Genomic DNA, 20802 nt, shown 5'->3' with positions numbered 1-20802 from the left:
GACTTGCCCATGATTACAATCTACTTGCCTATGATTACAATCTACTTGCCCATGATTACAATCTACTTGCCTATGATTACAATCTACTTGCCTATGATTACAATCTACTTGCCCATGATTACAATCTACTTGCCCATGATTACAATCTACCAGCCCATGATTACAATCTGCTTGCCCATACTTGCCCATGATTACAATCTGCTTGCCCATACTTGCCCATGATTACAATCTACTTGCCCATGATTACAATCTACTTGCCTATGACTGCAGTCTACCAGCCCATGATTACAATCTACTTGCCCATGATTACAATCTACTTGCCCATGATTACAATCTACTTGCCTATGACTGCAGTCTACCAGCCCATGATTACAATCTACTTGCCTATGACTGCAGTCTACCAGCCTGGCACAAGCGGCTGATGTGCTAGTCACGATTTGCCGTCCTCTGATTGCGACCACCACATGCCGTGGATCTAGTCAAGTGTAACGACACACGACGCCATTGTTTCTGGCCCAGCCTGTCAATGCCAGGCTAAACTTAGACCACGACGTAACATGAGCGCGTGACACTTGGAAAGTACGCGTTTTAGGACCCAGAAAATGACCAGGATATCAGATTCATTCACGCATGAAGTTAACCGTCGGTCACCCCCCCCCCCCAATTCCCCTGCGTTGGTTTTACCTGTTGTCAGTTTTGAAAATGTAAATTATTTTTTATACAGATGTGTAGGGCAGGCCCTTGTTATTCAGTACATAGATATGCTGGGTCCCCATACTTAGTACATAGATATGTTGGGTCCCCATACTTAGTTCATAGATATGCTGGGTCCCCATACTTAGTACATAGATATGCTGGGTCCCCATACTTAGTACATAGATATGCTGGGTCCCCATACTTAGTACATAGATATGTTGGGTCCCCATACTTTGTACATAGATATGCTGGGTCCCCATACTTAGTTCATAGATATGCTGGGTCCCCATACTTAGTACATAGATATGCTGGGTCCCCATACTTAGTACATAGATATGCTGGGTCCCCATACTTAGTACATAGATATGTTGGGTCCCCATACTTAGTACATAGATATGCTGGGCCCCCCCATACTTAGTACATAGATATGCTGGGTCCCCATACTTTGTACATAGATATGTTGGGTCCCCATACTTTGTACATAGATATGTTGGGTCCCCATACTTAGTACATAGATATGCTGGGCCCCCCATACTTAGTACATAGATATGCTGGGTCCCCATACTTAGTACATAGATATGATGGGTCCCCATACTTTGTACATAGATATGCTGGGTCCCCCATACTTAGTACGTAGATATATTGGGTCCCCCATACTTAGTACATAGATATGCTGGGTCACCTTACTTAGTACATAGATATGCTGGGTCACCTTACTTAGTACATAGATATGCTGGGTCACCATACTTAGTACATAGATATGCTGGGTCCCCATACTTTGTACATAGATATGTTGGGTCCCCATACTTTGTACATAGATATGTTGGGTCCCCATACTTAGTACATAGATATGCTGGGCCCCCCATACTTAGTACATAGATATGCTGGGTCCCCATACTTTGTACATAGATATGCTGGGTCCCCCATACTTAGTACGTAGATATATTGGGTCCCCCATACTTAGTACATAGATATGCTGGGCCCCCCATACTTAGTACATAGATGTGCTGGGTCCCCATACTTAGTACATAGATATGCTGGGTCACCTTACTTAGTACATAGATATGCTGGGTCACCTTACTTAGTACATAGATATGCTGGGTCCCCATACTTAGTACATAGATATGCTGGGTCCCCATACTTAGTACATAGATATGCTGGGTCCCCATACTTAGTACATAGATATGCTGGGTCACCATACTTAGTACATAGATGTGCTTGGTCCCCTTAAGTACGAGTATATATGCCCCGGACCATCCCCCCCCCCCTCCCCCACGGTGTCCACAATGTCACAACGGTGTAGGAGTAGAGTAAAGCTGTATGATCGATTAGGTGTAGTTACCGTTCATTGTGGCTGTTGAGGGGATCTTGTGTGTTGTGGTATGGTGTTAAAAATGTCTCGCGTCTATTTTTACCTGTTGTATTCCCTCTGACGATACAGACAGATCTGCTATGACAGACCTGCTATGCCTGTGTCATGTAAATTATAATGGACAGCCTTATAATTTCAGTACTCCTAAAGTAATAGTCCAGTGTATTCTAGCTCTACCAATTTAGCTCACCGTGTAGTTCTAGTTAGACCAAATGCTCACCATGTAGTTCTAGTTAGACCAAATACCGTGTAGTTCTAGTTGGACCAAATCCTCACCGTGTAGTTCTAGTTAGACCAAATACCGTGTGGTTCTAGTTAGACCAAATACCGTGTAGTTCTAGTTGGACCAAATACCGTGTAGTTCTAGTTAGACCAAATACCGTGTAATTCTAGTTAGACCAAATGCTCACCATGTAGTTCTAGTTAGACCAAATACCGTGTAATTCTAGTTAGACCAAATGCTCACCATGTAGTTCTAGTTAGACCAAATACCGTGTAGTTCTAGTTAGACCAAATACCGTGTAGTTCTAGTTAGACCAAATACCGTGTAGTTCTAGTTAGACCAAATACCATGTAGTTCTAGTTAGACCAAATGCTCACCGTGTAGTTCTAGTTAGACCAAATACCGTGTAGTTCTAGTTAGACCAAATACCGTGTAATTCTAGTTAGACCAAATACCATGTAGTTCTAGTTGGACCAAATGCTCACCGTGTAGTTCTAGTTGGACCAAATGCTCACCGTGTAGTTCTAGTTGGACCAAATGCTCACCGTGTAGTTCTAGTTGGACCAAATGCTCACCGTGTAGTTCTAGTTAGACCAAATGCTCATCGTGTAGTTCTAGTTAGACCAAATACCGTGTAGTTCTAGTTGGACCAAATGCTCACCATGTAGTTCTAGTTAGACCAAATACCATGTAGTTCTAGTTGGACCAAATGCTCACCATGTAGTTCTAGTTAGACCAAATACCGTGTAGTTCTAGTTATACCAAATGCCCACCAGGTAGTTCTAGTTAGACCAAATGCTCACCAGGTAGTTCTAGTTAGACCAAATACCATGTAGTTCTAGTTGGACCAAATGCTCACCATGTAGTTCTAGTTAGACCAAATACCGTGTAGTTCTAGTTAGACCAAATACCGTGTAGTTCTAGTTGGACCAAATGCTCACCGTGTAGTTCTAGTTATACCAAATGCTCACCATGTAGTTCTAGTTAGACCAAATGCTCACCGTGTAGTTCTAGTTGGACCAAATGCTCACCATGTTGTTCTAGTTAGACCAAATGCTCACCATGTAGTTCTGGTTGGACAAAATGCTCACCGTGTAGTTCTAGTTGGACCAAATGCTCACCATGTAGTTCTAGTTGGACCTTTTGCTCACCGTGACCTGCTTGCATGTCGTGATAAGTCGAGTATAACCTTGTAAGCCGCCTATTGATTTGGTTCTTGTGTTGGGAAAGGTCTGGTGTGCAATTGATTCTCTCAGCGCGAAGGTTTGTGTGTGATAATCGGCGTGTTTCAGGCTTGTTGCGTCCATACATGCTACTTGTATATCAGAACTGTTTTCATTCTTTAAATTAGACACACATTTTAACAAATATCCCCGGCCGTTTCACCTTACATTACCCCCCCCCCCCCCCGCACTCTCTTCAGAGTTCTTATTATACATGTACCTACCAGTACGTTTCTCCATATGCGTCTTTAATTAAGATAACGGCATTCTCTGAGTCGCTTCTAAAATACACCACGAGTCAATTTGGTTCCTAAAATACTGCTTCAGTTTTAGCATAATATGTTTATTTAATTTATCAAATACCACCAACAAAAACCAAGCTAGCGTTAATTTAAATTTTCAAATAAAAATCGTTTCAATGGCATCTCGTAAAAATGGGCGGCGAAGTCTTATAATGTTTGAATAAAGTTTTCATACCCTCGTCTCTCCTGGTTGTATGACTAAGTCTAGGATAGATGTGTCATTATTCATGTAGTCTTCTTCGGTGTGATTCGTTTCTTATTTGCACTGCGACATGTTTAAAGCCACACTCAGTTTACATGAAATATTTTTGGGGGATTATTTGATCGAGCTTATTTAAAAACTTAGTGTTACAAGTGGGAGCAACATTTGTTTTAAACATCGTACAGCACGAGTTATTACGTTTAACAGACAAGTCTCATGTGTCTGTGCACATAACCACTACCTGTATGTCCCTCTGTTTTATTAACATTCTGTAAAACAAGGTCTTGTGTTAACTACCTGTATGTCCCTCTGTTTTATTAACATTCTGTAAAACAAGCTCTTGTGTTAACTACCTGTATGTCCCTCTGTTTTATTAACACTCTGTAAAACAAGCTCTTGTGTTAAATACCTGTATGTCCCTCTGTTTTATTAACATTCTGTAAAACAAGCTCTTGTGTTAACTACCTGTATGTCCCTCTGTTTTATTAACATTCTGTAAAACAAGCTCTTGTGTTAACTACCTGTATGTCCCTCTGTTTAATTAACATTCTGTAAAACAAGCTCTTGTGTTAACTACCTGTATGTCCCTCTGTTTAATTAACATTCTGTAAAACAAGCTCTTGTGTTAACTACCTGTATGTCCCTCTGTTTAATTAACATTCTGTAAAACAAGCTCTTGTGTTAACTACCTGTATGTCCCTCTGTTTTATTAACATTCTGTAAAACAAGCTCTTGTGTTAAATACCTGTATGTCCCTCTGTTTTATTAACATTCTGTAAAACAAGCTCTTGTGTTAACTACCTGTATGTCCCTCTGTTTAATTAACATTCTGTAAAACAAGCTCTTGTGTTAACTACCTGTATGTCCCTCTGTTTTATTAACATTCTGTAAAACAAGCTCTTGTGTTAAATACCTGTATGTCCCTCTGTTTTATTAACATTCTGTAAAACAAGCTCTTGTGTTAACTACCTGTATGTCCCTCTGTTTAATTAACATTCTGTAAAACAAGCTCTTGTGTTAACTACCTGTATGTCCCTCTGTTTTATTAACATTCTGTAAAACAAGCTCTTGTGTTAAATACCTGTATGTCCCTCTGTTTTATTAACATTCTGTAAAACAAGCTCTTGTGTTAACTACCTGTATGTCCCTCTGTTTAATTAACATTCTGTAAAACAAGCTCTTGTGTTAACGATACCATCCTGTAAAAGTTTTCTATATCCATTTCTTGTCGAAACTAGCTTCTCTCTATGCTGGAACATATGGACCTGTGTGGCGTTGTTGATTTCCGTTTTCAGGTGTTTTGTGTGTGTGAGTGAATGTCCAGTAAGGCTCTCTGTAAGCCGGTGTATCAGATACCACAGTACCCCAGGTCCTCTAGGGAGTCGGCATGTTGCAACACAACTTACCGTTTTGTTATCTTCATGTGAGGCCTTCACTAGAGCGCTCCAGATGCTCACACACTCTGCCCATACGTAACATATTGTCACCTAGTCCCATACGTTTTATGTAGTGCTCATATTGTGCCCACACTCTGCCCATATGTAACATATTGTCACCTAGACCCATACGTTTTATGTAGTGATCATATTGTGCCCACACTCTGCCCACACTCTGCCCATATGTAACATATTGTCACCTAGACCCATACGTTTTATGTAGTGCTCATATTGTGCCCACACTCTGCCCATATGTAACATATTGTCACCTAGACCCATACGTTTTATGTAGTGCTCATATTGTGCCCACACTCTGCCCACACTCTGCCCATATGTAACATTGTCTCACCTAGCCGAATGAGTTTTATGCAGTGCTCATATTGTCAATTAATTGGTTATTGATTTATCGATCAAGCCAGTCTCGTTGTGTGTCGGACGCCTCGGTTAAGTCCTGGTGACATTGAAACGTCCAATTAACCTTTTTAAAATAATCATCTCCACAAGGCAGTGGAAGGAGATTTCCAATTACACGAAATTTAGTTAATTAAAAAAAACAGCAGAACAAATTCCCTGCTCGTTAAATAAAAACTAAGTTGTGTTTTATCCACAACCATTTAAAAATAAAATAAATTGAAATTTGTATCTGGGTGCTTCCATTGTAAACACAAACGTAGTAGACGTGGGTCCAGTGTTATTGTGTGCCTGAATACACTCATTGGATGTCGTATTACGGTGTATTGTGTTAGAGTTCAAAAGGGGGTCTAACTTTGTGTATGATTGATATTTGAATACAAAGCCAACTGACTCCGCCCCTTAAAGACGTTTCTTCAAGTGCCGTGTTGAGTTATCGGCAAAGGTAATTGTGATTGTGATCTCGCCACTGTTCAAAAAATTGGTTTGTCTTATGACAATTGCTGCCCTTCAGTGTATGACAATATATAAATTAGTTTCCCCCCCCCCCCCCCACACACACATACCCCCACCCTTGTAGCAATGTTTCGATCCATAATGGAACATGAACAAAATCGTTTCGATTTGCCTGTATTCCCACAAGGTGATAGAAGTTTTTTCGTGGAGATGTGTGTGGTTCAAACCATTACAACATGGTTTGGTGGGAAGTCTTGAAGCTTATAGTGTTATTGCTCTGAGGTTCAAACTTAGCAATGGACTCGCGGAGAAAGAACTAATATTACCCACCCCTGTCAACACGTCAACTAAAATGGTAAAGTCTTCTGGCAATTTGTTGCCTTTCTGCGTTGGTTGTTAACTTTAACAAGTTTGTGTTTGGTTGGTTGTTAACTTTTACAAGGGTTGGTGTTAGGTTGGTTGTTAACTTTTACAAGAGTTGGTGTTTGGTTGGTTGTTAACTTTTACAAGAGTTTGTGTTTGGTTGGTTGTTAACTTTTACAAGAGTTTGTGTTTGGTTGGTTGTTAACTTTTACAAGAGTTGGTGTTTGGTTGGTTGTTAACTTTTGCGAGCTTTTGAACTTGAATTTCAAGTGAAAACACGTTATTTACACTTTCAGAGATTTTACTCCAATTGTTAACCATTTTATAAGTTCTGATTTTCGTTATAATCCTCATCTTCGTTCTTGTTCGTTTATATGGATATCGCTTCCACAGAACCAGACTGTTCTAACTCTAGTTTAAAAAAAAAATATTAAAAGCATGGCTTAAAACTTTTCTTTTTCTTAACGTTTCTAAAATTAGCATTAAGTAAAAAAAAAATAATTGAGTTACATTGGTAAGAGATACCGCTACACGGTGTTTACAAAAATACTTTTGTAGATTTAGACAAGATGATATAGGCCTATAAAGCTAGAAAAAAGGCTTAAATATTAAGTTAGAACAGTCTCGTTCTGTGGAGGATATACATATATATGTATATATATATATATATATATATATATATATATATATATATATTTATTTATTTATATAGGTAGATAGATGTGTGTATATGAATATAATATGCCCATATGTGTTAGATGGAGGAGGTTTTTCAATAACTGTCAAACAGTTATGGTTTCAATCAATCATTCATCACCATTGATTTTTGACGCTGATATACACGTGGAAACTGAGAGCGTTGTGAACTTGTTAACTTTAGATAACTTTAGAAGCTTGGCCATATTAAGTCTAGTGTGTCAGCGGATCATAGTATTCAGTGGTCAGTTTTCGAGACGGGGCCGAGCGTCATCCAGTGTTGGAGCTGTTGTCTGTTGCCATCTCTACGCTAGAGAAGTACGTATTGTATTGTGTAGCTGAACACACAGATAGTAGGCTTAGAGTAACGTGGGCCTTTACTTGTATTGTGTAGCTGAACACACAGATAGTAGGCTTATAGTTAGAGTAACGTGGGCCTTTACTTGTATTGTGTAGCTGAACACACAGATAGTAGGCTTATAGTTAGAGTAACATGGGCCTTTACTTGTATTGTGTAGCTGAACACACAGATAGTAGGCTTATAGTTAGAGTAACATGGGCCTTTACTTGTATTGTGTAGCTGAACACACAGATAGTAGGCTTAGAGTAACGTGGGCCTTTACTTGTATTGTGTAGCTGAACCCACAGATAGTAGGCTTAGAGTAACGTGGGCCTTTACTTGTATTGTGTAGCTGAACACACAGATAGTAGGCTTAGAGTTAGAGTAACGTGGGTCTTTACTTGTATTGTGTAGCTGAACACACAGATAGCAGGCTTAGAGTTAGAGTAACGTGGGTCTTTACTTGTATTGTGTAGCTGAACACACAGATAGTAGGCTTAGAGTAACGTGGGCCTTTACTTGTATTGTGTAGCTGAACACACAGATAGTAGGCTTATAGTTAGAGTAACGTGGACCTTTACTTGTATTGTGTAGCTGAACACACAGATAGTAGGCTTATAGTTAGAGTAACGTGGGTCTTTACTTGTATTGTGTAGCTGAACACACAGATAGTAGGCTTATAGTTAGAGTAACGTGGACCTTTACTTGTATTGTGTAGCTGAACACACAGATAGTAGGCTTATAGTTAGAGTAACGTGGGCCTTTACTTGTATTGTGTAGCTGAACACACAGATAGTAGGCTTATAGTTAGAGTAACGTGGGTCTTTACTTGTATTGTGTAGCTGAACACACAGATAGTAGGCTTATAGTTAGAGTAACGTGGGCCTTTACTTGTATTGTGTAGCTGAACACATAGATAGTAGGCTTATAGTTAGAGTAACGTGGGCCTTTACTTGTATTGTGTAGCTGAACACATAGATAGTAGGCTTAGAGTAACGTGGGTCTTTACTTGTATTGTGTAGCTGAACACACAGATAGTAGGCTTAGAGTAACGTGGGCCTTAAGTTGTATTATGTAGCTGAACACATAGATAGTAGGCTTAGAGTAACGTGTGTCTTTACTTGTATTGTGTAGCTGAACACACAGATAGTAGGCTTAGAGTTTTAGTAACGTGGGTCTTTACTTGTATTGTGTAGCTGAACACACAGATAGTAGGCTTAGAGTAACGTGGGCCTTTACTTGTATTGTGTAGCTGAACCCACAGATAGTAGGCTTAGAGTAACGTGGGCCTTTACTTGTATTGTGTAGCTGAACACACAGATAGTAGGCTTAGAGTTAGAGTAACGTGGGTCTTTACTTGTATTGTGTAGCTGAACACACAGATAGCAGGCTTAGAGTTAGAGTAACGTGGGTCTTTACTTGTATTGTGTAGCTGAACACACAGATAGTAGGCTTAGAGTAACGTGGGCCTTTACTTGTATTGTGTAGCTGAACACACAGATAGTAGGCTTAGAGTAACGTGGGCCTTTACTTGTATTGTGTAGCTGAACACACAGATAGTAGGCTTATAGTTAGAGTAACGTGGACCTTTACTTGTATTGTGTAGCTGAACACACAGATAGTAGGCTTATAGTTAGAGTAACGTGGGCCTTTACTTGTATTGTGTAGCTGAACACACAGATAGTAGGCTTATAGTTAGAGTAACGTGGGCCTTTACTTGTATTGTGTAGCTGAACACATAGATAGTAGGCTTATAGTTAGAGTAACGTGGGCCTTTACTTGTATTGTGTAGCTGAACACACAGATAGTAGGCTTAGAGTAACGTGGGCCTTAAGTTGTATTATGTAGCTGAACACATAGATAGTAGGCTTAGAGTAACGTGTGTCTTTACTTGTATTGTGTAGCTGAACACACAGATAGTAGGCTTAGAGTTTTAGTAACGTGGGTCTTTACTTGTATTGTGTAGCTGAACACACAGATAGTAGGCTTAGAGTAACGTGGGCCTTTACTTGTATTGTGTAGCTGAACACACAGATAGTAGGCTTAGAGTTAGAGTAACGTGGACCTTTACTTGTATTGTGTAGCTGAACACACAGATAGTAGGCTTAGAGTTAGAGTAACGTGGGCCTTTACTTGTATTGTGTAGCTGAACACACAGATAGTAGGCTTAGAGTTAGAGTAACGTGGGCCTTTACTTGTATTGTGTAGCTGAACACACAGATAGTAGGCTTAGAGTAACGTGGGCCTTTACTTGTATTGTGTAGCTGAACACACAGATAGTAGGCTTAGAGTAACGTGGGCCTTTACTTGTATTGTGTAGCTGAACACACAGATAGTAGGCTTAGAGTAACGTGGGCCTTTACTTGTATTGTGTAGCTGAACACACAGATAGTAGGCTTAGAGTAACGTGGGTCTTTACTTGTATTGTGTAGCTGAACACACAGATAGTAGGCTTAGAGTAACGTGGGCCTTTACTTGTATTGTGTAGCTGAACACACAGATAGTAGGCTTAGAGTTAGAGTAACGTGGGCCTTTACTTGTATTGTGTAGCTGAACACACAGATAGTAGGCTTAGAGTTAGAGTAACGTGGGCCTTTACTTGTATTGTGTAGCTGAACACACAGATAGTAGGCTTAGAGTAACGTGGGTCTTTACTTGTATTGTGTAGCTGAACACACAGATAGTAGGCTTAGAGTTAGAGTAACGTGGGTCTTTACTTGTATTGTGTAGCTGAACACACAGATAGCAGATATAGAGTAAGCGCTGCCGGTTAAATATATAATTAAGGCATGGCTGTTCTAAAAGCTGATTGTTTCTAAGTTAAAAACACTAATTATGTCGACACGTTCGGTGAGGTTCGGTAATTGAGGTCACGTATCTGTAATGGTTACGGTCATGGTGGTGTAGACGGGGTGGAGGGATCGTAAAGGATTAATATAACATATCATTACTAAACATTTTTAAAATGTATCTAAAGATACAGATGGCTACAAGAATATTAGGACAAAATGTAGCTAAAGCATATTAGGATAAAATGTAGCTAAAGCATATTAGGACAAAATGTAGCTAAAGCATATTAGGACAAAATGTAGCTAAAGCATATTAGGACAAAATGTAGCTAAAGCATATTAAGACAAAATGTAGCTAAAGCATATTAGGAGAAAATATAGCTAAAGCATATTAGGACAAAATGTAGCTAAAGCATATTAGGACAAAATTTAGCTAAAGCATATTAAGACAAAATGTAGCTAAAGCATATTAGGACAAAATGTAGCTGAAGTTTATTAGCGCAAAATGTAGCTAAAGCATATTAGTTCAAAATGTAGCTGAAGTTTATTAGCGCAAAATGTATGCTACAGTCCTTGCTCTGCCTCTAGGGCAGCTCAAAGAAACTTAAGCTAGAAAACTTCACTCTAAAAGCCGTAGTTGTATTGTGGTGTTAAGTTTTAGGCCAGTTGATGTTTTAAAGCCTAGGGTTTGAGTATCTCCACTGGCGCTTCGCTAGTGACATCGGCCGTTAAGGCAGTGTTAGATTTAGTAACAGCAAGTGCTGTTTCAGTTAGGTTTTATCTTAGGGTCGACGTTATTGTACAGTCACCATCTGGATCACGTAAAGTACAGTCACCATCTGGACCCAGTGGAAGGGTAAACCAACTGTACCGACATAATGACTTCGTAGTGTCACGTAGGAGACCAACTGTACCGACGTAATGACTCCGTAGTGTCACTTAGGAGACTGTACCTATGTAGTGACTACGTAATGTCACAGTTGCAGTAATGACGTAGTTTCACGTGGAAGGGCCTGCTCGGCCCAGTGTGTTGGTCCCCATATATACGTGGGGCTCCACTATCAACCCACCACTACTGATTGTCCAGTGTGTTGGTCCCCATACATACGTGGGGCTATGAACCCACCACTACTGATTGTCTGTACAGTGAGTTGGTACCCATATATACATGGGGCTCCACTATCTACCCACCACTACTGATTGTCCAGTGTGTTGGTCCCCATATATACGTGTGGCTCCACTATCAACCCACCACTACTGATTGTCCAGTGTGTTGGTCCCCATATATACGTGTGGCTCCACTATCAACCCACCACTACTGATTGCCCAGTGTGTTGGTCCCCATATATACGTGTGGCTCCACTATCAACCCACCACTATTTATTGCCCAGTGAGTTGGTCCCCATATATACGTGGGGCTCCACTATCAAACCACCACTATTTATTGCCCAGTGAGTTGGTCCCCATATATACGTGGGGCTCCACTATCAACCCACCACTGCTGATGCTTCAACCAGCCGTGACTGTGGCCTTGTTTGACCCGTTCTTTAAACATTTGCCCTTCTCCCTGCAGAGTTCTCAAACGTCACGCTCTACTAATATGTTTTCTTTTCTTTGTTCCGGTGACATTTTAAATAAACCGGGAGTGATCTCCCCTAAACTATCTCGATTTTTCTATTATAACACTACGGGGGATGGCAACTCAGGACATAGACTATATTTGTAATCCATTTTTAATTACTTAATTACTTTTTAAAATAGAATAGAATCTCGTAGAAAAAAGAATTGCGCACCAAGTGAACGCCAAACAAAATGTGTATAATAATGCGGACTATTATTAGTACTTTATAAATTCACATGCGTTTTTTGAGAAATCGGAAATAGCGTAAATTACTACTTCCCGTCAACGGAAATTACTCGAAATTCGATAGAAAGTAGAGAATTAGATCTATTACTTACATGTATCTATCTGAAATAGTACTCAAATTAAAGGCTTTTGAAAAATTGAAAGTAGAAAAAGTTCCACTTCCAGTTATCGGAAATCGCTGGAAAGTTGATGCAGATCTACAATTTTTATATAATACTTATATATGAAATTTCGTCAACTTAGCTGTAACGGTACTCAAGTTATCGTGTTTACAGACAGACACACACACTCACACACACACAGACATATGGACAAGTTTGCAAAACTATGTTTTTCCGACACAGGGTAAAACGTCGAGATTTGCAAAAGTTTTTTTTTTTTTTTTTTTTTTTTTTTTTTTTTTTTTTTTGCACGACTACAATACTTTCTCTATACTCCGTATAAGAGAAAGTAAAAAAAAAACTGTGAAATCATCGGTACTTCTTGTGGCCATTCGGAAACGTTGTCACGTATTCTAGATGATCCGTGCACGCTGCCCCCACCCTTTTCAAGTCACGTGTCATAAAAAAGCGATCTAATCCCTCTAAAATGACGTCACAAAGTTCCACGTCACCGCTCAAAAAATAACCACGATGATAACGACAAGTAACATGCCCCCATCAGTAACTGTGTCCTTGAGAAATACAAAATAAAAGCTATGAATTGGATTTTTAAGTAGTCCTTTGATTTAATAGCTTTTAGTGGAAAGCTTTCTTAACAGGTATGAAGTAGGACACAGTTGCTCTTTGTCTCAATCCAGGCTTTAAGTCTGAAGGCTTGTTTTAATATGAACGATAGGGCAGCACTCGTAATCTAGATATTTGTTCAAACAATAGGGCAGTACACGAAATCTAGATGTTTGTTTTAATGTGAACTATAGGAAAGCACACGTAATGTAGATGTTGGTTTTAACGGGAACTATAGGACAGCACACGTAATGTAGATGTTGGTTTTAACGGGAACTATAGGACAGCACACGTAATGTAGATGTTTGTTTAAACTATAGGGCAGCACACGTAATGTAGATGTTTGTTTAAATGTGAACTATAGGGCAGCACACATAATGTAGATGTTTGTTTAAACTATAGGGCAGCACATGTAATGTAGATGTTTGTTTAAACTATTGGACAGCACACATAATGTAGATGTTTGTTTTAATGTAAACTATAGGACAGCACACGTAATATGTGTGTCTGTGTGGATAGTTTACAAATAAGAACCCTAACCTAGCTTAAACCCCAACGTTGAACTTAACTCTCCTGTCTAAGCCATGAAGGTACTTAACACATCTGTTACAAGTCCTCATCTACTGCTGCAATGGTTTACCCTGACTGAATTAAATCATAACCTGAAACTTTCGTAGCATGTCTTGTTAAAGCGGGTATTAAGCAATCCTCACATTACCTACAGCTGCACAAGGTAACCCTAACCTAATGAACTCTGTACTGTATCTAACCATACGACTGCAGTACAAGGTAACCCTAACCCTACTGAACTCTACTGTATCTAACCATACTACTGCATCATCAAGCTACATTTCTCCCATTATGACTTAAATTAACTTCAATTTTTTTGTCTTGCTTCAAGTTTGTGTGGAAGACGTGCAGGGGTCTGGGTGATGTCTCCTGTCTGGGGTGTGCCCTGCGATTCCTGCAACACTGCCTGTGCATCAGGAGCCTGAGTGCGGTTGTCAACCAGCGCGTCAGCATCATGGACAAGTGCACCAAGTTCAAACTCTTCATCGTCCTGCTCGTCCTGTGTGTCATCAATGTGTTTGCCTACCGGTTCTTTAGCCGGCCAGACTTGACCCTTGTAGAGTCCAGTTTTGTGACTTCTAAACCTAGTTTAAGGATCTCCAGCTCCAATGGCAGCAGGGACCATGGTGCCAACCATACTGCCGCCACTATAGCAGTGATTAGGTTAGATAAAGACATTATTCCCCATGAAATTCCTGCCAGTCCAGTGCTTGAGACCACTAGTACACAAAGTGAGGAGCCCAAGACACTGCCTCTCTGCCCGTTGGTGCCCCCAGCTTTAAGTAAGTTCAGCTTTCTGTCGCTTATGGTGCCCACTAAATGCTAACTCATATTTATGAAACGCTTCTTTCAAATATTTCATTGATTGAAATTGTATTAAAAACAAAAAGTTATTCTTTAACTAATACAAAACAATATTATAAAAAATCTAATATAAAAAATGGTGTGCATTTGATTCAAAGGTTTTAATTTATAGGTTAACTAGGTTAGCTTGTTACGTTGAGAAAATATGTAACTAGAATGCAGGTTTAATTTCATAGCACGTACCATTTGTTTGCTTTTTAATAAAAAAAAATTCCCATAATTTGTTTCTTAAAATGCCTTACAATTTTTTAAAAACTTTAACACAAAGCTTACCTTTAAAAAACAATTAACCAAACAATATTTAATAATCTTTCTTGTAAAAATGGCTATTTTTAAAAGCTTTAAACCTTTCACATGTTTGATACCTTTAAATGGCTATTTTTAAAACCTTTCACATTTTTGATACCTTTAACAATTAATTTTTAAGGGACAACCTCAGGCCTTGTTTGTAAGTGTTTTTTTTTTCAACATTTTTTTTCCTGATTTAGCAAAATGATTTAGAAATCATAATCCCATCACAAAGTTTGCTCCGACTAAAAATGTTTTCAGTGTTAGATGTGTGCATCCAACACTGATGACTTTTTAGCACTGGAACATCAGCGCACTAAGCCATCACTGCTGGGAATTATGCATTCTACTTAAATTGTATCATAATGGGTATATTTGGATTGTGATACTTGCTTCAGATTTAGCAATATATGGTTTGCTTTTGAGTTTTGTGCTAGTTCCTATAATCTCTATATACATATTTCATCCTACTTGAAAATGTTTTAATCTTTTATCAGAATCAAAAGAATAAATAAACACCTTCATTGATCTAGATAAAATGGTTGAAATATGAATAAAGCATAAGTAGGGCAGGCAGACATGCGGATCACACATTTATTTTCACTGTATAAATATGATCTTGTGTGTTGATACAACAACCACATATACATACGATGTAGTCATGTAGCAAGGAATGCATATGTCTTCACCAAGTTTTGAAATATATTTACCTAGTCTGCTTTAGATTTTGAAATGCTAGTCTTATCTTGCATGATGTACATTTTTAGAAATGGCTTTATAATTAGAGTGAGGCAGACTTTCAATTTTGCTCTGCTCCCTCCCCCCACAACCACCAGTATAAATATTGATACAATTAACACAATGTTCACCATTGTTTGAGGTATTTTGTTGTTGTACTTGCCTCAGCTGGTGGTATTGTGTAGGGCTGTGGTGGTAGATTTGCCAAAAATAGATGTGAAACTAACCAAACTAAATGATCATTGTCATGAACTTGATCTGAGTTTTGGCACCAAATGTTCTACTAACTACTAGGTGCATGAAGGTACTTTTGGAGGCTGAAGTTTAATGTTCACATTCTATTTCTTTCTTCCTATCTTTGCAGATTTATGATTTTTTATGGTGTGTCCCAAAATATTGATGTAATCAATTCTCTTTTGTTTGCAGCTTTATTATTTTTTATGCTTTGTCTTGAAGTATTGATGCAATCAATTCTCCATGTTGTGTCTTGAAGTAGTGATGCAATCAATTCTCCAAGCTGTGTATTGAAGTATTGATGCAATCAATTCTCCATGTTGTGTCTTGAAGTATTGATGCAATCAATTCTCCAAGCTGTGTATTGATGCAATCAATTCTCCATGTTGTGTCTTGAAGTATTGATGCAATCAATTCTCCATGCTGTGTCTTGAAGTATTGATGCAATCAATTCTCCATGTTGTGTCTTGAAGTATTGATGCAATCAATTCTCCATGCTGTGTCTTGAAGTATTGATGCAATCAATTCTCCATGTTGTGTCTTGAAGTATTGATGCAATCAATTCTCCATGTTGTGTCTTGAAGTATTGATGCAATCAATTCTCCAGGCTTTGTATTGAAGTATTGATGCAATCAATTCTCCATGTTGTGTCTTGAAGTATTGATGCAATCAATTCTCCATGTTGTGTCTTGAAGTATTGATGCAATCAATTCTCTAGGCTGTTTCTTGATGCAATCAATTCTCCATGTTGTGTCTTGAAGTATTGATGCAATCAATTCTCCATGTTGTGTCTTGAAGTATTGATGCAATCAATTCTCCATGTTGTGTCTTGAAGTATTGATGCAATCAATTCTCTAGGCTGTTTCTTGATGCAATCAATTCTCCATGTTGTGTCTTGAAGTATTGATGCAATCAATTCTCTAGGCTGTTTCTTGATGCAATCAATTCTCCATGTTGTGTCTTGAAGTATTAATGCAATCAATTCTCCATGTTGTGTCTTGAAGTATTGATGCAATCAATTCTCCATGTTGTGTCTTGAAGTATTGATGCAATCAATTCTCCAGGCTGTGTCTTGAAGTATTGATGCAATCAATTCTCTAGGCTGTTTCTTGATGCAATCAATTCTCCATGTTGTGTCTTGAAGTATTGATGCAATCAATTCTCCATGTTGTGTCTTGAAGTATTGATGCAATCAATTCTCCATGTTGTGTCTTGAAGTATTGATGCAATCAATTCTCCAGGCTGTGTCTTGAAGTATTGATGCAATCAATTCTCCATGCTTTGTCTTGAAGTATTGATGCAATCAATTCTCCATTGTTTTCAGATTAGTTCCAGACCAACAGCTAACTGCATATAAATCTTCTGGTTCTTTAAAATGATAGTTAAAGTGTTTTCTGCCTCTATCTACCCCACCCACTTTAGTTCAAGGATTGATGCATCAGACCCATGACCCAACTTTGCTATGATTCTCAGATGGGCCCCTCGCCACATATACCCAAAGCCTTACACTTGAAGAAATTGCCAAGGAGAACCCAGGTCTGAAGCCCGGGGGTGTGTTCAGGCCGCCCGACTGCACAGCTCGTCACAGGGTGGCCATTGTCATCCCCTACAGGAACAGGGAAGAGCACCTGAAGCTGCTGCTGAGGAACCTGCACCCAATGTTGGCCCGCCAGCAGCTGGACTACGGCATCTTTGTCATTGACCAGGTATGGCATCTTTGTCATTGACCAGGTATGGCATCTTTGTCATTGACCAGGTATGGCATCTTTGTCATTGACCAGGTATGGCATCTTTGTCGTTGACCAGGTATGGCATCTTCGTCATTGACCAGGTATGGCATCTTTGTCATTGACGGCATCTTTGTCATTGACCAGGTATGGCATCTTGTCATTGACCAGGTTAGGCATCTTTGTCATTGACCAGGTATGGCATCTTTGTCATTGACCAGGTATGGCATCTTTGTCGTTGACCAGGTATGGCATCTTTGTCATTGACCAGGTATGGCATCTTTGTCATTGACCAGGTATGGCATCTTTGTCGTTGACCAGGTATGGCATCTTCGTCATTGACCAGGTATGGCATCTTTGTCATTGACAGCATCTTTGTCATTGACCAGGTATGGCATCTTGTCATTGACCAGGTTAGGCATCTTTGTCATTGACCAGGTTAGGCATCTTTGTCATTGACCAGGTATGGCATCTTTGTCATTGACCAGGTATGGCATCTTTGTCATTGACCAGGTATGGCATCTTTGTCATTGACCAGGTATGGCATCTTTGTCATTGACCAGGTATGGCATCTTTGTCATTGACCAGGTATGGCATCTTTGTCGTTGACCAGGTATGGCATCTTTGTCATTGACCAGGTATGGCATCTTTGTCATTGACCAGGTATGGCATCTTTGTCATTGACCAGGTATGGCATCTTTGTCATTGACCAGGTATGGCATCTTTGTCGTTGACCAGGTATGGCATCTTTGTCATTGACCAGGTATGGCATCTTTGTCATTGACCAGGTATGGCATCTTTGTCATTGACCAGGTATGGCATCTTTGTCATTGACCAGGTATGGCATCTTGTCATTGACTAGGTATGGCATCTTGTCATTGACCAGGTATGGCATCTTTGTCATTGACCAGGTATGGCATCTTTGGCATTGACCAGGTATGGCATCTTGTCATTGACTAGGTATGGCATCTTTGTCATTGACGGCATCTTTGTCATTGACCAGGTATGGCATCTTTGTCATTGACGGCATCTTTGTCATTGACCAGGTATGGCATCTTTGTCATTGACCAGGTATGGCATCTTTGTCATTGACCAGGTATGGCATCTTTGTCATTGACGGCATCTTTGTCATTGACCAGGTATGGCATCTTTGTCATTGACGGCATCTTTGTCATTGACCAGGTATGGCATCTTTGTCATTGACGGCATCTTTGTCATTGACCAGGTATGGCATCTTTGTCATTGACGGCATCTTTGTCATTGACCAGGTATGGCATCTTTGTCATTGACGGCATCTTTGTCATTGACCAGGTATGGCATCTTGTCATTGACCAGGTATGGCATCTTTGTCATTGACCAGGTATGGCATCTTGTCATTGACCAGGTATGGCATCTTTGTCATTGACGGCATCTTTGTCATTGACCAGGTATGGCATCTTGTCATTGACCAGGTATGGCATCTTTGTCATTGACCAGGTTAGGCATCTTGTCATTGACCAGGTATGGCATCTTTGTCATTGACCAGGTTAGGCATCTTGTCATTGACCAGGTATGGCATCTTGTCATTGACGGCATCTTTGTCATTGACCAGGTATGGCATCTTTGTCATTGACCAGGTATGGCATCTTGTCATTGACCAGGTATGGCATCTTGTCATTGACCAGGTATGGCATCTTTGTCATTGACCAGGTATGGCATCTTTGTCATTGACCAGGTATGGCATCTTGTCATTGACCAGGTATGGCATCTTGTCATTGACCAGGTATGGCATCTTGTCATTGACCAGGTATGGCATCTTTGTCATTGACCAGGTATGGCATCTTTGTCATTGGCCAGGTATGGCATCTTTGTCATTGACCAGGTAAGGCATCTTTGTCATTGACCAGGTATGGCATCTTTGTCATTGACCAGGTATGGCATCTTTGTCATTGACCAGGTATGGCATCTTTGTCATTGACCAGGTATGGCATCTTTGTCATTAACCAGGTATGGCATCTTTGTCATTGGCCAGGTATGGCATCTTTGTCATTGACCAGGTATGGCATCTTGTCATTGACTAGGTATGGCATCTTTGTCATTAACCAGGTATGGCATCTTTGTCATTGGCCAGGTATGGCATCTTTGTCATTGACCAGGTATGGCATCTTTGTCATTGACCAGGTATGGCATCTTTGTCATTGACCAGGTATGGCATCTTTGTCATTGACCAGGTATGGCATCTTTGTCATTGACCAGGTAAGGCATCTTTGTCATTGACCAGGTATGGCATCTTTGTCATTGACCAGGTATGGCATCTTTGTCATTGACCAGGTATGGCATCTTTGTCATTGACCAGGTATGGCATCTTTGTCATTGACCAGGTATGGCATCTTTGTCATTGACCAGGTCTGGCATCTTTGTCATTGACCAGGTATGGCATCTTTGTCATTGACCAGGTATGGCATCTTTGTCATTGACCAGGTATGGCATCTTGTCATTGACCAGGTATGGCATCTTTGTCATTGACCAGGTATGGCATCTTGTCATTGACCAGGTATGGCATCTTTGTCATTGACCAGGTATGGCATCTTGTCATTGACTAGGTATGGCATCTTTGTCCTTGACCAGGTATGGCATCTTTGTCATTGACCAGGTATGGCATCTTGTCATTGACCAGGTATGGCATCTTTGTCATTGACCAGGTATGGCATCTTGTCATTGACCAGGTATGGCATCTTTGTCCTTGACCAGGTATGGCATCTTTGTCATTGACCAGGTATGGCATCTTTGTCCTTGACCAGGTATGGCATCTTTGTCATTGACGGCATCTTTGTCATTGACCAGGTATGGCATCTTTGTCATTGACGGCATCTTTGTCATTGACCAGGTATGGCATCTTTGTCATTGACCAGGTATGGCATCTTTGTCATTGACCAGGTATGGCATCTTTGTCATTGACCAGGTATGGCATCTTGTCATTGACGGCATCTTTGTCATTGACCAGGTATGGCATCTTGTCATTGACCAGGTATGGCATCTTGTCATTGACCAGGTTAGGCATCTTGTCATTGACCAGGTATGGCATCTTTGTCATTGACGGCATCTTTGTCATTGACCAGGTATGGCATCTTTGTCATTAACCAGGTATGGCATCTTTGTCATTGGCCAGGTATGGCATCTTTGTCATTGACCAGGTATGGCATCTTTGTCATTGACCAGGTATGGCATCTTTGTCATTGACCAGGTATGGCATCTTTGTCATTGACCAGGTATGGCATCTTTGTCATTGACCAGGTAAGGC

At 40.0% G+C, this 20802-nt stretch overlaps 1 protein-coding gene across 2 annotated transcripts in view; it reads left to right on the top strand.

Annotated features, from left to right (window-relative positions):
• LOC131939602 (beta-1,4-N-acetylgalactosaminyltransferase bre-4) overlaps nucleotides 1-20802 on the top strand; it is a 40381-nt gene that overhangs the window by 11458 nt on the left and 8121 nt on the right. Inside the window, exons 2-4 of one of the 2 annotated variants that reach the window (XM_059298009.1) lie at nucleotides 14003-14453; nucleotides 14963-14983; nucleotides 17269-17501. In XM_059298009.1, the coding sequence (XP_059153992.1) occupies nucleotides 14126-14453; nucleotides 14963-14983; nucleotides 17269-17501 (582 nt within the window). In that variant the 5' untranslated portion in view covers nucleotides 14003-14125. The remainder of the gene's footprint in view (nucleotides 1-14002; nucleotides 14454-14962; nucleotides 14984-17268; nucleotides 17502-20802) is intronic. The other variant, XM_059298010.1, reaches the window with a different exon arrangement.

This window comes from Physella acuta, unplaced genomic scaffold (assembly GCF_028476545.2).
Source record: "Physella acuta isolate Inbredline_101_S28 unplaced genomic scaffold, ASM2847654v3 ptg000284l, whole genome shotgun sequence".
Classification (NCBI taxonomy): Eukaryota; Metazoa; Mollusca; class Gastropoda; family Physidae; genus Physella; species Physella acuta.
Note: the sequence above shows the minus strand (reverse complement) of the source record. Positions and strands in the feature narration are given on the sequence as shown.